Here is a 19,162-nt window from a genome sequence, read left to right on the forward strand (position 1 = left end):
TAGCACCATGCTGGCCCATTGCTTCAGTACTGACTCAGAGGGAAGTCTGCCACCTGCTGAATTATACTGCACAATGCAATTTACACCCCCCCCCCCGCAAATGGTAAAAGAAATGTGCTGACATCAAATTAACCACGTAGTTACAACTCTTTCCCCCCCCCCCCCCGCCTGTGTGTCTCTCCCTTCCCCTTGGTTTGGCTGTTTTGCTACCACACAGCTGCAGGGGCTAGTGACTATGGAGCGCTATGGAACAGGAGGAACGTAGACCAAGATCCTCCAAGGCATTTAGGCTCCTCGCTTCCACTGATTTCAGCGGAAGTGAGGAGTCATTAGAGGATCTGTGCCATGGGGTAAAACCTCACCCCGTTCTTCCCACCTCCTGCTCTGGAGCCTCTCCTTTACCCCATTCACTGCTTTTACTCTCCCCCTCAGCCCAGCCACTTCCTCCTGACCAGAGGCAGGGCTGGAGCAACCACTGGCATGAAGGGCACTCTGACTTCACACACCTAGACACCAGTGAGAGATGGAAGCCATGGCAACTAAGGGCAGAATGGCTGCAAAGCCTATCAAAGGAAGGCAAAGGGCGCTGGCAGCCATGTTTACTGAGGGCAGCCTGGCTTCCCAGCCTATGGACGGGCATGGGCGATGGCAGCCATGTTTACTGAGGGCAGCCTGGCTTCCCAGTCTATGGACGGGCATGGGCGATGGCAGCCATGTTTACTGAGGGCGACAAACGACGGGAGAAGCTGGCGGGGATTGGCTGAGCGGCTGTCACCGACCGCTTCCTGCAGGGTCAGGGGTGGGAGGCCGGAGGTGAGGCGCAGTGGCCGGGACGGGGGTGAGTGAGTATCGGGGGGCGGCTCGGTCCCGGGGTGCTGGGCTGTGGGGAGCGGAGAAGTGGGACCCGGCCCTTGGGCTGGAGCGTGGGGGAGGTTGGCCCCTGGTGGGTTTGCAGGGAGGGGGAGGGGGGAGCTTGGCCCCTGGTGGGTTTGCAGGGAGGGGGAGTGTCGGGGGGGAGGGGGGAGCTTGGCCCCTGGTGGGTTTGCAGGGAGGGGGAGTGTCGGGGGGGAGGGGGGAGCTTGGCCCCTGGGTGGGTTTGCAGGGAGGGGGAGTGTTGGCGGGGGAGGGGGACTTGGCATCTATGCTGGGGTGTGTGTGTGGGGGGAATGTCAGGGAGAGGAGATGGGGGACTCGACCTTGGGGTGGCGGTGAGTATCAGTTCATTGGAGTGTGTAGGGGTCAGTCCCTAGTCTGTGTATGCTGGGGGTCAGCATCAGCTCTGTCTCTGGTCTGAGTGGGTGGGGTCATTTGTCAGTGGGGTTTGTGGGGTGTCAGTCCCTTATCTATGTGTGGTGGTGGGGAATCTGAGGGTAGGAGGGCATGCACAGATATTTTCTTAGAGTGTTTTTTTCCTGTCAGCCTGTTGGTTCTGGTTTCTTGTTGTTTCTTGTTAACAATGTTCTCTGCGGAAAAAGGATCACCCAAATAACAAAAGCATGCTCTGCTGAAAAAGGGGGAAATTGTTAAACACAAGGAACTGAAAAACTTCCTTCAGTCAAATTTTAGAGAGAGAAGGGAGTGGGCGAGGGAGAGACTTGAACTTATAGATGTTGGACATTTCAAGGCTCTTTATAAGGACATTTCAAGGGCTGTGTGGACCTGCTGTAACTATCTGTATGAAGGTGACTTCAAAACCTGAGACACTTGAATGGGTCACTTAAAAAAGAGCATATTGCAAAATAAGGCTTTGATTGAGCAAATGCAGTGGCTCTCAACCTTTCCAGACTAGTGTATCCCTTTCAGGAGTCTGATTTGTCTTGTGTACCCCCAAGTTTCACCTCACTTCAAAACTACTCGCTTACAAAATCAGACATAAAAATACAAGTGTGTCACAGCACACTACCACTGAAAAACTTCTTACTTTCTCATTTTTACCATATAATTATAAAATAAATCGATTGGAATATAAATATTATATTTACGTTTCAGTGCATAGTGTATAGAGCAGTATAAACAAATCGTTTTCCATTTGAAATTTTAGGTTGTACTGACATCGCTAATGCTTTTTATGTAGTCTGTTGTAAAATTAGGCAAATATCTAGATGAACTGATGTACCCGCTGGAAGACCTCTGCGTACCCCCAGGGGTACACATGCCCTGGTTGAGAACCACTGCTTTAATGCATATGCCAAATTACTTTATTCACATATGCTTGCAAAGCAAGTGTTTGCTGGTTTGGAACCTAATACCTTAGCTGTATTAGAAATACCACCGTAAATGATTAAGACGGAAAGAAGTTTCAAAACTCTATTTGTTTATGCTATGCATTTTATTGACCTTTTCCTTTTGTTCAGCTTGTAGGTAGAGGCACATCTTCAGCTCCTGTGAATGGGCTCAGCATCAGAGAGGTCAGTTGAACTGTGTCCATTTACATCATCTGAGGATCTGGCCCTGAAAATTAACTAGTCTGTTTCATGCAGGTTCTCCTGCACTAGTACAGTGCTGCAGTGTTTGGGTTAAAAACATTTCCAGGAAATGTTTATTGGTTTGTTTGTTTTTGTTTTTTTTAAATTCCAGTGTCGGGGGGGAAACCTGTAATAGAAATGGTGGTCTTGAGTTTTGCAAATTATTATTTTTTAAATTATTTTGGGACCAAATTAAAATGGAGAGTGGCCCTTTAAAGATATTGTTGAAACACCCACCGCAAAATTCTTCATAAGATGGACAAACTGTAAAAACCTGCTCTTAGAATCTCCTTTCAATTCAGTAGGACTTGTAGGGTCTCTACCTGTCTTTATATCAAGTGGCCAGCACCCTCAACTCCCGCTGTCTTGGATCCAGGGCCGGCTCCAGCATTTCTGCCGCCCCAAGCAGAAAAAAAAAAAAAAAAAGCTGCGATCGCAATCGCGATTGGTGGCGGCAGGTCCTTCGCTTCCAGAGGGAGCGAGGGACCTGCCGCCCCCGAATTGCCGCAGGTGCCGCCCCTCTCCCTTGGCCGCCCCAAGCACCTGCTTGTTAAGCTGGTGCCTGGAGCTGGCCCTGCTTGGATCTGACTATGGTGGGAGAAATTTGGTCAATAAGGATTGTTATGGTGCCACTTCCCTGATGTAATCTCATAGGCTCATCTAACAGTTCTCTTAAAAATGCAACTGAGGGTCATTTTATAAAAGCAATAAGATGTGGGGAGGCCAAGGACTGAGCAGGCACAGAGGCTGACCTATGCTTTCTTGGATCTGGATGTGGTCCCACCAGCTTAGAGGTGGGACAGTGTGGGGAAACATGCTGCTGCTTTCATTTCAGTCTTCAGGATCATTAAGCTAATGCCTTTCACTAGCACTAGGTCAGTGGTTCTCACTTTTGTACTGGTAACCTCTTTCACATAGTAAGCCTCTGAGTGCGAGCCCCCTATAAAGTAAAAACCTTTGAAATATATTTTACACCATTATAAATGCTGGAGGCAAAGCAGGGTTTGGGGTGGAGGCTGACAGCTTGTGACCCTCCCATGTAATAACCTCGTGACCCCCTGAGGGGTCCAGATGCCCAGTTTGAGAACCCCTGCACTAGGTTCAAATGGCCCCTAACCCATTCACACGCATTTCATTTTAAAACGGTAAGATATCGGGAAATTCTGTGATTACACGGGCTATTTCAATCAAGTTATGGTGTGTTTGCAGCAGGCAGTCTCCACTCCTTCCTCTCTCAATATGTAGGTCAAGGAGTATTAATAAGCTTGTAAAAAGCAGTAGGTTTCAGTGGATTTAAAAGGAATATCCTCAGACTTTCTCTCCAGTGTTCCTATTTATAGCCTTCAGATGTTGGCAGATATGAAAAGATCTGCTGCTGAGCTTTGCCCATGCACCTCAGCCCTGAACCACAGCATTTCCTTCTTGCCCAGTTGTAATAGAGTCCGAATGTGCAGTAGACATATGGGGGATAAGGAGGAGTGTTACCAAACCCTTTAATCCTGAGTCCGGTCAGAATTAGAATGTGAGAATCCTGCTGGGGAACATTACTGTACCAATCCCTGCCACATCCGAGACCTCTTTTGTAAGCCATCAAAAATGAAGCAGTTCTGTCCCTGTTCTTGTTTGTTGGTATTTTTTATGACTGGTGCATTTTTTAAGTCTTTTATTTAAGATCCATTACAATAAAAATGGAGAGAAACAAGTAAAATACATTTGTATATGAGAAATTAACTTTTAAATATCTATATTGTAGTAGGTCATTCAAGATAGGAATCCCATTATTCTGAGCACTGCACAAATATCTAAGATGCAATCCTTGCCCAAAGAGTTTAAATTATCAGAAATATTCAGGTCTTGACAGTGACCTGCCCCTATCCTAAAAAGAAGAGACAGTCTTCTCAGCCCCTATCCTAAAAAGCTTACAGTTAAAATAAAAAATAAACACCACATAGCTCTTATATATCACTTTTGAGCAGTAGATCTCAAAACATTTTAAAAAGTATTCCTAGATTTCTTTGCATGTACATATCAAAGTTAGATGACCATATCCACTTGCAAAGCTCTAATTTACTTCTAATGTTCTAGGCTATTCTCTCCAGGAGCCTGATCCCAAAGACCATTGAAGGCAATAGAGTCTTTCGTTAAGGCACTAACAGGGTTCAAGGATTTGTTCTGAACTTGTTGGAGTAATCTCTTTTTATTGTAGTATCTCCTCATACATTGTTTTGACATTCATAATACTAGCCCAGACAATTTCTTGTAATGTTTACTTTAAATTCTTACCTTCTAAATCCTTCATGGGGTCTATTTCTGGTGTATACAATCTGTTGTTGTTGTTTTGTGTTCCTGTGGTGTGTAAGGCATGCAGATACCATAGTGATAGGCATGTTAGAAATCCCTAAAATAGTACTGGTTAGAGGGTAGATGTTTATTAAACTTGTTCTTTGTGTTTCAGGAAGAGCTGGGAATCTCCACTCTTTACCCACAATGTCTGGGATCGGCAACAAGCGGGCGGCCACAGAGCCTGGCCCTTCTGGGCCCCCAGAGAAAAAGGCAGGGGTCGAAGACTCAGGAACCACAGTGGAGACCATTAAGTTAGGAGGTGTTTCCTCAACGGTATGTATATCTATGGCACCCCACTCAACCTCTTTCTTAATGGACCCCCAGCTCATTAATCCCAGCCATGTCCTGCAAGTAATACAACCAACCTCCTCGCCTCCACCATGTTATTTTGTTTTCATCCTCACCCAGGCCCAAAGACCTTGCTCAAAGGCCCTTTTATAGAAAGGGATAGAACAGGCCTGTGCTGCATTAACTGCACTGATGTGATTCTCACCTCTGCACAGGAGGAGCTGGACATCCGGACCCTGCAGACCAAGAACCGAAAGCTGGCGGAGATGTTGGACCAGCGGCAGGCCATCGAGGATGAGCTGCGTGAGCATATTGAGAAGCTGGAGCGGCGGCAGGCCACCGATGATGCCTCTCTGCTGATTGTGAACCGCTACTGGAGTCAGGTTCGTGGCATGCTCTGTTGAGCTGTCTTGTCCTCTCTGTTGTCCTGTCTCATTCACTCTGATGCTATGCAAGTTATGTATCTTCTCATTGTCCCTTCTTCCAGTTTGATGAAAATATCCGCATCATTCTTAAACGCTATGACCTGGAGCAAGGTCTTGGAGACCTTCTGTCTGAACGAAAAGCCCTGGTGGTGCCAGAACCAGAACCAGACTCAGACAGCAATCAGGAACGTAAGGATGAGAGGGAGCGAGGTGAGGCCTTGTGCCATGTAGTTATCTGTGGCAGTTTGGGAAGATGGACTTCACTGAGGGAAGTGTTGATGTTCTGTGCCCTCTGGGAAAATGAATGATTTGCAGACACTGGTGACTACTTCTCCCACTACACACAAATATACACTCGTCCATTTCCTTCACTTCTGTCTCCCAGGGGAAGGGCTGGAGCCAGCATTCTCCTTCCTAGCTACCCTGGCCAGCAGTACCAGTGAGGAGATGGAGTCTCAGCTGCAGGAGCGTGTGGAGTCCTCCCGCCGAGCTGTCGCCCAAATTGTGACAAAGTATGACAAGCTTCAGGAGAAGATGGACATGCTGTCTCACAAGCTAAATAGTGGAGGTATGACAGAGCCGGTTGACTGTGAGGGCCTATGCTCGCAAATTCCAACTTTCTTAACACATTGAGTCAGGGATGAACCAGTTTTTGCCATGTAAGTGGTAAGGGCCAGATTTTCCCTCTCAGACTTAAGCATCAAAATGAAATGCCCAGGTTTTCCAAAGCACTCAGCACCCATCAGCTCCTATTTGAGAACAGTGGGGTCTGTTGGCTGCTGAGCTCTGTTGAAAATCTGTCCCTCCGTGCTAAAGTCCTTCTTCAGATAGTTAAACTACTTGAATGCTGAAAACTGTGCCTTGTATGTGGGGTCTAAGTGGAGGGCACCTGTTGATCCACTTGGAAATACTTAAGTCCCAGTGGAACCATATAACCCTGACATAATCTGCCACTACACAAAAGCTGTTGCCAAGAGCAGCAGTGTGGAAATTATATTCAAAGTGGAAATGATGGAAACTGGTACCGTCCTCCTTCCTTTCACAATTCACCAGCAACGTGGGCTGCTGGAGGACAGTTCTTGGATTCCTTGTGGTTTGAGGCAATAATTCACCTGGACAAGATGTTAGCTGTCTGATTCCTTGGGTTTGTAACTATTTGACACAGAGATGTATGGTAACCACATAGCGCTGAGGGAAGATTGCAAATTCCAAACGGGCTAATTCCTTGAAAAGGTTCTTTGTGTAAGGTTCACATGAACTCAAGAAAAATTCTGCAAAAGCAGCTGAGATTTCCATGTCTTTCACCTAAAAATAAAAATGACCTCAGGTTCACTTAATTCTCAGGCTCTGTTCCCTGAAAAGTCCTGAGTTTGTATGTTTAGGAAAGCCTCACTCAGCTCTGCACAACAGACAATGAATTCTTGCTCTGTCCATAATTTTCCCCACTGTCCAGAGGTGCCTAAATGTCGCAGTACACATGGTATTTGGGAGCCTGCTAATTGAAATGGCATAATAGATAAGAATTAAGGGTTGAGCAACTGTCTTCGTTCAGATTCCCCTCCACTTTTCTCTTTCCACCATCCTAAATAGGTTTATTGTGTTTCCCCTTCCCCTTTGCTTGCTGAATTGAAGACACTCGTCCATGACTCCCTTTTCATTCCCCCCTCACCCCCTTCCTTCAGATGCGTCATTGGTGGATGAAGCAGTCCAGGAACTAAATTCCTACCTTGCACATGAAAATGGACGGCTGCAGGAACTGGCTGATCTACTCCAGGAAAAGCACCGAATCATGTCTCAAGAGGTACAAGAAAGAAAAACAGAATCTGTCTTTGTGTTTGTGCTTATTTGAGCCCTGTCTGGAATACTGAACGATTCTGGTTACTGTCGCCCAGGAAGCATGTTATTGCCATCGAGAGGCTGAACTGTAGAGCACCAGGGATGATTCAGTCTGAAGAATTCAAGTTCTGAGCAAAGGTTAAGGGAGGAGGAATTAATTTTGGAGAACTGTAATGTGCACTGTACTTCTATGTGATTCTGAAGCAGAATCATGTGGTAAAGTACCTGGCAAACTTGACTGGAGCAATAAACTGATAAACTAAGGCTGTGAATCCAACACTGCTGCTTATCCTAACCCATGCTCCCCTTTGTCCCTTGGCTGCAGTTCTCCAAGTTGCAGGAGAAAGTAGAGATGGCAGAGTCGCGGGTGTGCGTGCTGGAGACCATGATCGACGACCTTCAGTGGGATATTGACAAGATCCGCAAGAGAGAGCAGCGGCTCAACCGACACTTGGCTGATGTGCTGGAACGGGTAATCGCCAAGCCCTTTGAAAGGAGATGCAGGGCTAGAGCAGTTCGGAGCCCAGCAACACCTGTTAACATCTTCATAGGGAATATTGCTGAGAGAAAGAGAGGGGAATCTTTATGGAGCCTTCCTCTACCTTACTAAATCACTGCTAATAGACGTGAGCTAAGGATGGAGTTGACTGTCTTTTGTTTGCATGAATGGTTTAGGAAGTGGGGCAGGATTCAAGCACTACACACTTTTGTTACAAAATCTTTATCCTCATTGCAGGTGAATTCAAAAGGTTACAAGGTATATGGCGCTGGGAGCAGTCTCTACGGGGGTACGATCACCATCAATGCTCGCAAGGTAAAACCTAAGGCCCTGGGGTTGGCGGGGTGAGGGGAAGCTTTGATTGGTGAAGGCAAAGAAGGGTGGTGCAGTGGTTAGGGCAGTAGCCTAGGGTTGTGGAGGCCTGAATTTGAGCCCCTGCTATGCCACAGACTTCCTGTGTGACCTCAGGCAAGTCACTTAGCTTCTCTGGGCATCAGTTCCTAATCTCTAAAACAAGGATAATAGCACTGTCCTATATATGTCACAAGAGTTATGAGGATAAAAACATTAAAGACTGTGAGGTGCTCTGATACTATGGTATTTTGAGTACTGTAGATAGATGCAAAATGGGTTTTTTCAATACATTAAAAAAAACTCTTGTGTTTCTTCTTCAGTTTGAGGAAATGAACGCTGAGCTGGAGGAGAACAAGGAGCTGGCTGGGAACCGCCACAGTGAGCTGGAAAAATTGCGCCAGGATCTCGAAGAGGTGACGACACAGAATGATAAACTGAAGGTATGAGCAAAATTCTCTGGGGGGCCTGAAGACGGATGGATGTGATTGGCTCCTCTCTGTTTCACTCTGTTGAATCTGTGTTAAACCTCTTTAGTACCTTCTGTGAAGCTAGATTTTCTGGTCAGTCTCTGTCTCTGTTTCAGGCACATTCTCTGTGCTTGGATGATATTTTACATGCAATAGGCCGGGATGCTAATGGGAACCTGGGGTTTTGCTGTGACTGGCATTCTTGATATAATGGTGACACCATGTGGTCAATAAAGGGAATCGTAGATGTCTGTTTCCTGTTCTGTGTGTTGGTTTTATTGATTCACTGCATCTTCAGTGACCACCTGTCAACACTAATAACTGCCCAGAAGGACAGGGGTTACGTTTTTCCCCCCAGCTCATAGTTTGGTTGCGGGGAACTAATGCAGAGCTCAGTGCTCAACAAATCCAATTATCTGACAGAGAGAGAGAGAGAGTCTCTAGTGAATGGAAGTGAAAGAGGAGAAAAGGGGGTTTTAGAGTTTCTGCAATGGGTGGAACAAACTGACTCATAGAACTGTTCTAACTTGATGCTACTACATTTTTAAGACCTATTTTTTGTTTGTTTGTTTTTCAAAATTGCTTGCACTGCTGCCTCTGTGAAATGAATTGTCAATTTCAGTCTGGTTCTTGGTAGTCCACATTATAGAAATCTCTTCTCCTCCAACTGACAGCCTGGGTGACAGGAAGATGGAGTGAGCCAGGAGAATGAGTTCTCTCACTCCTAGAGCTGGCAGGCATGCTAGCTGTGTGGCGAAGGGAAGTTTTACAATGCTGCTGTCTGTGCGGTGTCTCTGGACTCCAAGCTGTTAAACCAGTAACTTTAATCAGCACTGAATTCATACAGATAAAAAAATTCCTGCAATGGGATAGTTCACAAAGCCATTACCTTGCCCTGTGGAAATTCTATCTAGTCAAAGAAAGGATGTGGAAGGAGAATGGGCTTTGGAGTTCTGTTATCTCCCTGTGTTTGGAATCCACTCTGAGGTAACATTTCTATCCTCTCCGCGTCTCTCCTTTTCTTCATGGGACTGTATGTCTCTGCCCAGGTGGAGTTGCGGAGGGCGGTGGAAGAGGCTGTGAAGGAGACTCCTGAGTACCGCTGCATGCAGTCCCAGTTCTCGGTCCTGTATAATGAGAGTCTCCAGCTGAAGGCACATCTGGATGAGGCACGCACTCTGCTTCACGGCACTCGCAGCACACACCAGCGCCAGGTGGAACTCATTGAGGTAACCACCTCATTCCTCCATCTTCTCCTCTTTGAGATCTCCCCCTCTGACTGGCCCCTGGCGTGAACCAAGCCCTCTGCAGTTGTCTTTGCAGGCTCAGTTGTTCTTCTGGTTTTTTAGGAGGGTAGTAATCCTCTCCTCTTTTATAAAAGCAGGTTGATGAGGAAATGTGAGACACCTAGATCATAGCACTTATCTCTCTCTCTCTCTCTCTCTCTCTCTCTCTGTGTCCCTTCTTGCTCCCCAGCGGGATGAGGTCAGCCTCCACAAGAAGCTGCGCACAGAGGTGATCCAGCTAGAGGACACTCTGGCACAGGTCCGCAAGGAGTACGAGATGCTGAGGATAGAGTTTGAACAGACTCTTGCTGCCAATGAACAAGCAGGTACCCAATTTTGTTTGTAAACAGAGGTTGCGTTTCAGAAAGCTAAGGCACAAAACGAGTCATGACCAGCAAGGGACATAGACAATAAGAGGAGGTTCTAAAAGTACATTAGAAGTAAGAGAATGATGGAGGAAAGTGTTAGTCCACGATTTAATGGGGAAGGAGAGCAAATAATGGATGACACAGAGAAGGCTGAAGTGTTTACTTCCAGTCTTCACTTTAACTGTGACCAAATGCTTAACATCATTAGTATTAACAAAGGATAAGGATCTTTGGTAAGAATACGCAAAGAACAAATGAAAAAAATCATAGATATTTTACATGTATTCAAGTTAGCCAGGCCTGGTTAAATTCGCCCTCGGGTTTTTACTTCACTACGGTGAAGGCACCACTGTAAGTCGATCTAAGTATGTCGACTTCAGCTACGTTATTCACATAGCTGAAGTTGCATAACTTAGATTGATTTCCCCCCTCCCCCACAGTGTAGACCAGGCCTTAGGAAGGAAAAATCAAATGCACAACTACAAAATGGGGAATAACTGGCTAGATGGTAGTACTGCTGAAAAGGGTCTGGAGTTATAGTGGATCAGACCTACCATGAGTCAAGAGTGTGATGCTGTTGCAAAAAAATCAAATGTCATTCTGGAATATATTATCAGGAGTTCCAGGTGTAAGATACAAAGGATCATTGTTCTACTTGGCACTATGAGGCCTCAGCGGTAGTACTGTGTCTGGTTTTGGGCACCACACTTTAAGAAAGATGTGAACAAACTGGAGAGAGCCCAGGGGAGAGCAACAAAAGTAAGAGGTTTGGAAAACATGGCATATGAGGAAAGGTTGAACTAATTGGGAATGTTTAATCTAGAGAAGAGAAGGCTGATGGGGGATGTAACAGTCTTCAAATATGTAAAAGACTGTTATAAAGAGGAAATGATCAGGTGTTCTCCATGTCCACTGAGGGTAGGACAAGAAGCAATTGGCTCAGTTTGCAGCAAGGGAGATTCAGGTTAGATATTAGGAAAACCTTTCCAACTGTAGGGATAGTTAAGCAGTGGAACAGGTTACCTGAGGAGGTTGTGGTATCCCTGTTCTTGGTGGCTTGTAAGAACAGGTTGGTGTGACATTATGCTCCGTTCATGCAGAACTGTGAGCCACTGTGTTACCACTCTGCCTTAGCAAGAGTGTGAGCTTTGCTCCTGCTAAGTTGTGTGTCAGTTCCCTGACACTCCGGCCTGTCTGCCTTGCCAGCAAACTCTTCAAGTCTCTGAATCCCAGTTCCCCCAAGATGTCTCCCAGTAGTGTCCAGTCCCTCTCACAGGACACTCACAGCAATTAAGTTTGCTGCGTCCAATGAGACAGACAGAGCACACATCACAACATGTTAGATTAGCTGAGGACTCACACTTAACTTTAATATACAGCCCCGAGATGGTTTTGTACTAAAACAAGAATAAGTTTATTAACAAAGAGCAGAGATTTAAGTTATACTAAGCAAGAATAAAAGAGACAAATATGGTTACAAATAAAACAAAACAAAACATGCTTTCTAGTGACTTAAAACTTAATTTTAGCAAGTTACAATCTTTGTCTAAGCAATTTTCTTTCTTACATCAAGTTGTCAGCATCCCTAATCCTCCATGCTAGGGGATCCAACTTCCACAGGGGTGCTGTACCCAATGTCCCCTCAGTGGTGGATAACTAAAAGATCTTTTTGCTCCCCTTATATTACTCAAAGTCCATTGTCTCTGACTCAGGAGCCAGGAAGGCTTTCTAGGGTGCAGATTCTGTCCCCCAGTATGATTGTTAACCTGTTGTCTCCTCTGCTTGTTTAGCTTGATGAATTCCTTTACCTTGCATGCAAAGGTACTCATTGTCCTCTGCCTGTAACCAAGCCAGTCAGACAAGCGAAGACGCATTTCTTTGTTTAGAGCAGGCTGGGTTCATGCGATGCCTCCCAAACACATTTTAAAAACATATTTTCAGTGCACCTCTATAAATCTTTGTACATAACCTGTACATACACAGTGATTTCTGGGACCAGTGTGTCACCAGTTTACATATGATACATTATATGACACCTTTGCCCCAACACACAGTTGTCAGGCCCGATGTGAGTTACTTTATTGGAGGGGACACTCTGCCAGGGGCTCCCGGAGTCACAGTTGGACTAACGCCTGTCGCGGTGCTTCAGGCAGGGGGATGGACTAAATGATCTCTTGAGGCCCCTTCTAGCCCGACATTTCTATAATTTCAGCAGAATGCCTTCTTTGGAGCTTTCTCTGCTCTTGTTAAATACTTGTTTGCACTGTTCTGTCTCAGAAAAAAAGCTCCTTAGACGTATAAGATAAACTGGTATCAAGTTATCTTCTGTTTTTCTGGCTGTGGCCAAATGTTCTTACAAGGATTTCCAGTATGTTTGGGAATTAGTTGGTTACTGGCAGTGGAGAGATTGTGTAGGGAGAATATCCCTCTTACACTATCGGAAGCTCTTTTTCTGAGAGAGGGGATTTTGTCTAGGAAATTGGACTTATACCCTGGCATATATAACTTCCACCAGAGAGGGGCAAAAAGGTATTTTTAAATAGCATTTAAATAAGAGACTTCTGATGGGGTAGCACTGCCTTCCCATACTCAGATTCTTGATAGGAAGAAGAAATCTGTGAAGCAGTGATGCTGAGAGAGACCTACAGTGGTGATTTGTAAGAAGATATGGTGGCAAATAGGACCAGTACAGTTGTCCAAGCCACCATGCCATGGAGCAGGGAGATGAGTCTTTCTCTGTGACAATGCCTGTCCCTGGCACATTTCGTTCAGTCTGGGTACATCATTACCAGAAATATACTGATACAATGGAAGGTCTTTTCAAAAGACCAACAAAAACACTCTGAGGTCTGGAGGGCAGAGCTGATTGTGGCCTGTGGTAACTAGCCTGTGTGTGTGTGTGTTTTTTTTTTTTTTTTTTTAATAGGTCCAATAAATCGGGAGATGCGTCACCTCATCAGCAGCCTCCAGAATCACAACCACCAGCTGAAGGGGGAGGTGCTGAGGTACAAGCGCAAGTTGAGGGAGGCCCAGTCCGACCTGAGCAAGGTACCGGAGCTGGAGATCCTGGGAGAGAATGGGGAAGATGGAGAGGGAGGAAAAACCTGCTACAGCAAAGCATAGGCTACCCGTCTGTCTCATAGTTTGCCTGTGTAAATGTCTCTCTGGTGCCACAGGCTTTGGGAAAAGCATAACAGGCCCCAGGGGATAAACTGCACAGTTTTCTACCGGGCTCTACGCAGAAGCCTCTTCTTGGATTTCCACCTCCTACAGAGTGGACCTCCCTCCATGGCTGCATTGTGCTCTGTAAAAGCATTGGCAATAGCATCTGGGAGGGAAACATGCAAGGGAATCCTACAGGGCTGGCAGTGAGAAATGTGTTCTGGCTGAGAACTTCTCCCATTCACTTGATTGGTTTCCCTTTGTTTCTTCCCCACTGCTCCCCTTCCCCCCCCCCAGACTCGCTCCCGCAGTGGGAGTGCCCTCCTGCAGTCCCAGTCCAGCACTGAAGAGACCAAGGAGGAACCACCGGAGGTCAAACAGGAGCCTGATGATTCCTCTGCTCAGGCATCTGTGCCCAAGGCTGCCCCCGAGGATGCCAGTGATGCCAAGGCCAAGCGAGATGAAGAGGAGAGGGAGCGCGAGAGGCGGGAGAAGGAGAGGGAGCGTGAGAAGGAGAAAGAGAAGGAGAGAGAGCGGGAAAAGGAGAAGGAGAAAGAACGGGAGCGGGAGAAGCAGAAGCAGAAGGAGTCTGAGAAGGAGAGAGAGTCCACCAAGGAGAAAGGGAAGCATGAGGATGGGAGGAAGAAAGAAGCTGAAGTGATCAAGCAGCTGAAGGCTGATCTCAAGTAAGAAGTGCTGTTGAAATTCTTGTTTCTATTTTCCAGCATCGTGCCCTAATCTGGGGTGTCCAGGGAGCAGAGCTAGAAACCCCTGATTAACTCCAAAAGCTAGTGTCTTAATTCTGGTAAAGGTAACTCTTTCCGTGGGTCACTGGTGGTATGATTGTGCCCAAGGGACACATAGTGGAGGTGGTATTTAGATCCTCCTCAATCAACAAACCTAACTGGTTGCAGATATCTGTAAGGTGCAGATTTCCAATCAAAGACCACACTCCTCCTTGTCTTGGATCAGTCACTGAGAAAGTCTAGAGTTTACTACCAAGGTAAGTTCCTCTGCTGCTCTCTTTCCTTCTTCGTGTGAGCCCACTTTAGCATGTCTCTGCTCATCCTCCGATGTATGTTTCTGCATTGTTCCATGTACAGTATGTACATGTGCCCAGGGTAAGATGAGCCCAGTAGTCACACACGAGCCTACGCTGGAAGATGCTAAGAGAATGTCATTCTTGCGTTCAGGCAGACAGCATCACACCATAGCATTTCTCCCAAATATTCAAATTGGTGCTTTTCTTTCACGGTTGCCAGGAAAGCCCAGGAGAGCCAGAAGGAGATGAAGTTGCTGTTAGATATGTACCGCTCGGCCCCAAAGGAGCAGAGAGACAAGGTTCAGCTCATGGCAGCTGAGAAGAAGGCCAAAGCTGAGGTAACAGTGTCCAATCTTGGTCCTCCTTTTTCTCTTGCCCCTCACCATCTAATGGCTGTTCTTGAAATGCCCTCCTCAGGCTTGTTGTAGGGCTGTTGTTTCCTCTTCCGGACTCCAGAATGTCCCTCCCCTTCTTCCTCTGTCAGACAGCTTAAGGTTGGGACAGACTGGGAGTGCAGGCAGAGGACTGGCCTTAGAATGGTCCTTCATCGTTGAGGTTGTGAGGTGTCCACCTGACTGATGATTCACTCATCTACCTTTTTGGCAAAGTAATGTTACTATCCTGCATGATGATGTGTATCTTATTGGCGCTCTGGTGTGTGTAAAAGTAATAGAGTGGTTTGAATAGCAAGGGGGAAAAGGCTCCCTGAAGGGGTAGAACTGGGATGAAAATTAAACTTGAATGATTAGGGAGACATTTATTATGGTGCAGTTTGCCTGTGGAATAATAATCTCCCAAGGGAAAAGGTACAAGCCCCATCTCTTGAGGCATTTAAAACTAAACTAAATAATCAGACAAAGATTTGTGATTAAAAGTGAAGGATACTATATCCCAATGATGTGGCAGAGGGAATGTAGATAGGCAGAATGTAATTATCTGTACAGGATTAACCAGGAGAGTAGGGTTAATGTATTTACTCTTATTAACAAGAAAGAGTCATGGAATCTTTAATGGTGATGTTGGTCAAGAATTCAGTTTATATCTCATCCTGTAGATGGAATAAATGGGCCCAAAGAGTTAAAGGTGTTAACATGACCCTGTCACTGTTCAATATTACACATTTTGAGAAAAGGTTTGGTATACAGAGACCTCCAGCCTGCCTAGTGGCCATGGCAAGCACACCCCTTTTTTTAACCTTTTATTAAAGATACAGGGAAAAAGGGAAAGCATTTGAAATGTAAAGTATTACGTAAGGCTTTTATTTTAACATAGCTTGTTCCCTTTCCCCGTAGCTAGAGGGAAACCCCCCTATGTGACAGTTGTTTAGATGGTATTAAAGATAGCAGTAACTGTTCTTTTGGGGAAAAGAGAAGAAGTTAGTTGAGATGGGCTGCAGCTGCTGTTAAAGTTCAATCCATTTTCTGAAAGACAAGATGAACAAGGTGGTGGGGAGAACAGCAATGATAGAAAATGCAGCTTCTGTTTTTGGTAGTGAGTTTTTTCAGCAGCAAGGCTGCAAGTAAAACAGGTATATCAGGTCTTATCAACCGCTTAGCGATCTGGCAGATTTGTTCCAGTATCAGGTTGTTTAGGGCATTGCTTTTAGTTGCCTCTCTGGTTATAGGCTCACAGCAGTGTTGCAAAATATGCACTCTTGGCTGGCTAAACCAGACTCTTGTCAGTTAGCAGGAAAAAGAAGAGGGCTAGGAAAGAAAAGAAATAAAGGTGGGGAAGGAAAAGGACATGTGTGAGAGAGACAGTCTTATATCCCAGGTAGTGTTTGGGATTTAGCCAGAGCCAGTGAAGGTGGCAATGTCATTTGCATCCCTTTCTTGGCCTGGTCTGGTCGGGACATCTCTTGTGATTAGGTCAATGAAGGCCCAGTGGTATTGCAATAGATCCTTGGTTCCCAGGAGATACCACGGGTGGCAGCTTTGATGGTGAAGCTTTCTCCTTTTCCTTCTCCTTTCAGTTAGCTGTTGTCCCCCTTTGCTTTGCCTTTGCTAATTTTTAGCCCCAAAGACTTTTTGAGGACCCCAAAGGGAGTGATTGCTGGAATAGCCCATCCCCTTATTATTTTGCACTCAATTAGGCCTAATTTCCAACACACCAATTTTGGACCATTGATTTCCAGTCCCAAACTTTTCTTGTTTACTAGTCATGATTTTAACAGTCCTTGAATTATATCAGTGGGCCTTTTTGTTTGGATTAATTTAATCTATCTGTTTCCCTTTTGCATCTTTTCCCATCAACATTGGTTGTTATAGATTATTGTGAAATCTAATCAGCTCTCGCTCTTCACATTTAAGTTTAGTTAGTGTAAATTCATGGGCCAGTTATTACAGCAACATCTCCAATAGCATGGTACCTCCTAACACCATGCTGGGGAACTGGACTAGATGAGAAAATGGGTCTTTTTCCCTTTTTTTTTTTTTTTTTTTTTTTAAGAAAGGTTTCTCTGTGGTGTTGGAAAATTGTGGGGAAGGTTGATTCCTTAGCAGAGTCCTTCTTGCTGTTCTATTCCCTGCCTAGCCTCAGAGCTCTTTCGCTCTTCCCTCCACCCCGTCTCATCCCTCTTTTTCCTTGCTGTAGCTGGATGAGCTGAGGCAGAGGGTGAAGGACCTGGAGGACAAAGAGAAAAAAGAAAGTAAAAAAATGGCAGATGAGGATGCCCTACGGAAGATCCGGGCAGTGGAGGAGCAGATTGAGTATCTGCAGAAGAAACTAGCCATGGCCAAGCAGGTGAGAGGAGCTTATGGAAATGTCCTCTTAGTAAGGCCTTCTTGTGGGGCAAACCTTATCAGGAAATGGCTGGAATGGAGCACTTCTACCCCACATCCACCACCTCCACCAGATGATATTCCAACTCTGCCCAGGACCATGTAAGGCAATATCATCATGGTGTAACTGGGACAGAGTGAGGAAAGAGTTAATTTCTATACACACACATCGGGCTAGAGTAACACTGCTGAGGCGAGTAATGCGTGGGGTGAGTGAGGAGAGGGGAGGGTCAGTCTGTGGTGAGGTAAGATGATGATTTATTTTTAAAATACACTTGATTTATATAGAGCTTGGCTAAACAGGGACACTCAGGAAAATTAATCCAAATTAACTAAAGTTGTGAACGCATAGTGGATTAGTTAACTGCATTAAACTCCTGTGTGGCCACTCTGATTCAGAATTAAAGTGGCCTTCATTCTGTTTATCTTAATTCACTTCAGAATTAAAGACAAGCCCACAGTTTATATGATTTAGAAATAGCAACAAGTGGTGTAGTCTATGTGACACAAGTACCAGTGTATAAGGAACAGATACTTTGGCTGATGGGAAAATCCTACATTACGAAAGCAGGATTGTGTGAGGGTGACTAGAGAACCAGTATTTGGGGCATGTCCCTGTTCCTTGTCAGTTAATAGTGGAGATCTCTGATCCCACCTTGCCTGTTTCCTTTGTGAATTTTAAGACAGAATTTGTTAAAGGGGGGCTGGATGGCTCAGGGGAGCCGTAATGAGCTATGGAGCCATTGACTTTTAGATTAATTGACCTCAATTCAAATTCAGCCCAAAGATGTTACCATCTGATGGCTGTTCCTCAACTAATTTTAAACAGGTCACTGGTCTCTGTCTAGTTCCTAGTGGAAAGGTGGCAATGTAACAATTATTAGAGCCAACTTTTACCTTTGTTGGCTTTCCTAGCACAGAGATCAAGGACTGAATGCCTGTGGAGATTGAACTACCATCTGTCCCCTAGTGGAGCATCCTTCAGTTCAGTGGTGTTACCTGTTGTTTGGGTAAAGGGAGGTTATCATTCTCCAGGATGTTGATCTGCATCTTTCACTATCACTAAATTCTGTTTCTTAAAATAAAGGTAGGGGGTATTGGTGTTTCAGCGCCCTATAGTGGAGGGGGAAAGAGATTCCAATTACAGTGTGTTTCCATCTCTGTTCTAGGAAGAAGAGGCCCTGCTTTCAGAAATGGATGTCACTGGACAAGCCTTCGAGGATATGCAAGAGCAGAACATTCGCCTTATGCAGCAGTTGCGGGAGAAGGATGATGCCAACTTCAAGCTGATGTCAGAACGCATCAAGTCAAACCAGATCCATAAACTACTGAAGGAGGAGAAGGAGGAGCTGGCAGACCAGGTCCTGACCCTGAAGACGCAGGTAACCAGAAGAGGGGTGATGGGAAAACAGGCTGGGTAGGGATACTCCCCCAATGGATCAGGACAAGCTGCTGCTTAGATTTGTTTTAAACCTCTTCAATGGTGTATTGAAAGATGCCAGTGGTCCCCAAAGTTTTCAGAGTTGTCCCTCCCTTTGCCCCTGTCCCCACTGGAGCAGGGCCACGGCTCCCGAGGTGGAGGGGGGAAGGGGTCCACCGCTGAGGGGCAGTTCTGGGATTGGGAGTGGGGCCGGGAGTGGAGTTGTAGGGGCAGGAGTGCAGCTGCAGCTGGGTGCAGAGATGAGGCTGAGGACGGGGCCAGGTGCAGAGCTGGGGCTGGGGGTGGGGGTGGGGCCGGAGCAGAGCTGGGGGCGGGGTGGGGCTGGATGGCGCTCCCTCCGTGCCCCCCTGAACGTTCCTCTGTGCCTCCCCCCCCCCCCCCCCCCCCCCCCCCCCCCCCCCCCCCC

The 19,162-nt window shown here is 46.0% G+C and overlaps 1 protein-coding gene across 5 annotated transcripts in view; it reads left to right on the forward strand.

Moving 5' to 3' along the window:
• Positions 1-768: 768 nt before the first annotated feature.
• The window catches only part of RNF20 (ring finger protein 20), a 22,491-nt gene continuing 4,097 nt past the window's right edge, over positions 769-19,162 (forward strand). Inside the window, exons 1-17 of one of the 5 annotated variants that reach the window (XM_034773900.1) lie at positions 769-838; positions 2,355-2,408; positions 4,921-5,081; positions 5,312-5,479; positions 5,584-5,731; positions 5,907-6,089; positions 7,204-7,322; positions 7,683-7,829; positions 8,094-8,171; positions 8,531-8,650; positions 9,727-9,906; positions 10,154-10,289; positions 13,258-13,379; positions 13,791-14,179; positions 14,756-14,873; positions 17,128-17,277; positions 18,485-18,697. In XM_034773900.1, the coding sequence (XP_034629791.1) occupies positions 4,953-5,081; positions 5,312-5,479; positions 5,584-5,731; positions 5,907-6,089; positions 7,204-7,322; positions 7,683-7,829; positions 8,094-8,171; positions 8,531-8,650; positions 9,727-9,906; positions 10,154-10,289; positions 13,258-13,379; positions 13,791-14,179; positions 14,756-14,873; positions 17,128-17,277; positions 18,485-18,697 (2,400 nt within the window). In that variant the 5' untranslated portion in view covers positions 769-838; positions 2,355-2,408; positions 4,921-4,952. Of the gene's footprint in view, positions 847-1,365; positions 1,683-2,354; positions 2,409-4,920; positions 5,082-5,311; positions 5,480-5,583; positions 5,732-5,906; positions 6,090-7,203; positions 7,323-7,682; positions 7,830-8,093; positions 8,172-8,530; positions 8,651-9,726; positions 9,907-10,153; positions 10,290-13,257; positions 13,380-13,790; positions 14,180-14,755; positions 14,874-17,127; positions 17,278-18,484; positions 18,698-19,162 lie in introns of those variants that run through there. The other 4 variants (XM_034773901.1, XM_034773902.1, XM_034773903.1 and 1 more) reach the window with 4 other exon arrangements.

Source organism: Trachemys scripta, chromosome 6 (genome assembly GCF_013100865.1).
Source record: "Trachemys scripta elegans isolate TJP31775 chromosome 6, CAS_Tse_1.0, whole genome shotgun sequence".
Lineage (NCBI taxonomy): Eukaryota > Metazoa > Chordata > Testudines > Emydidae > Trachemys > Trachemys scripta.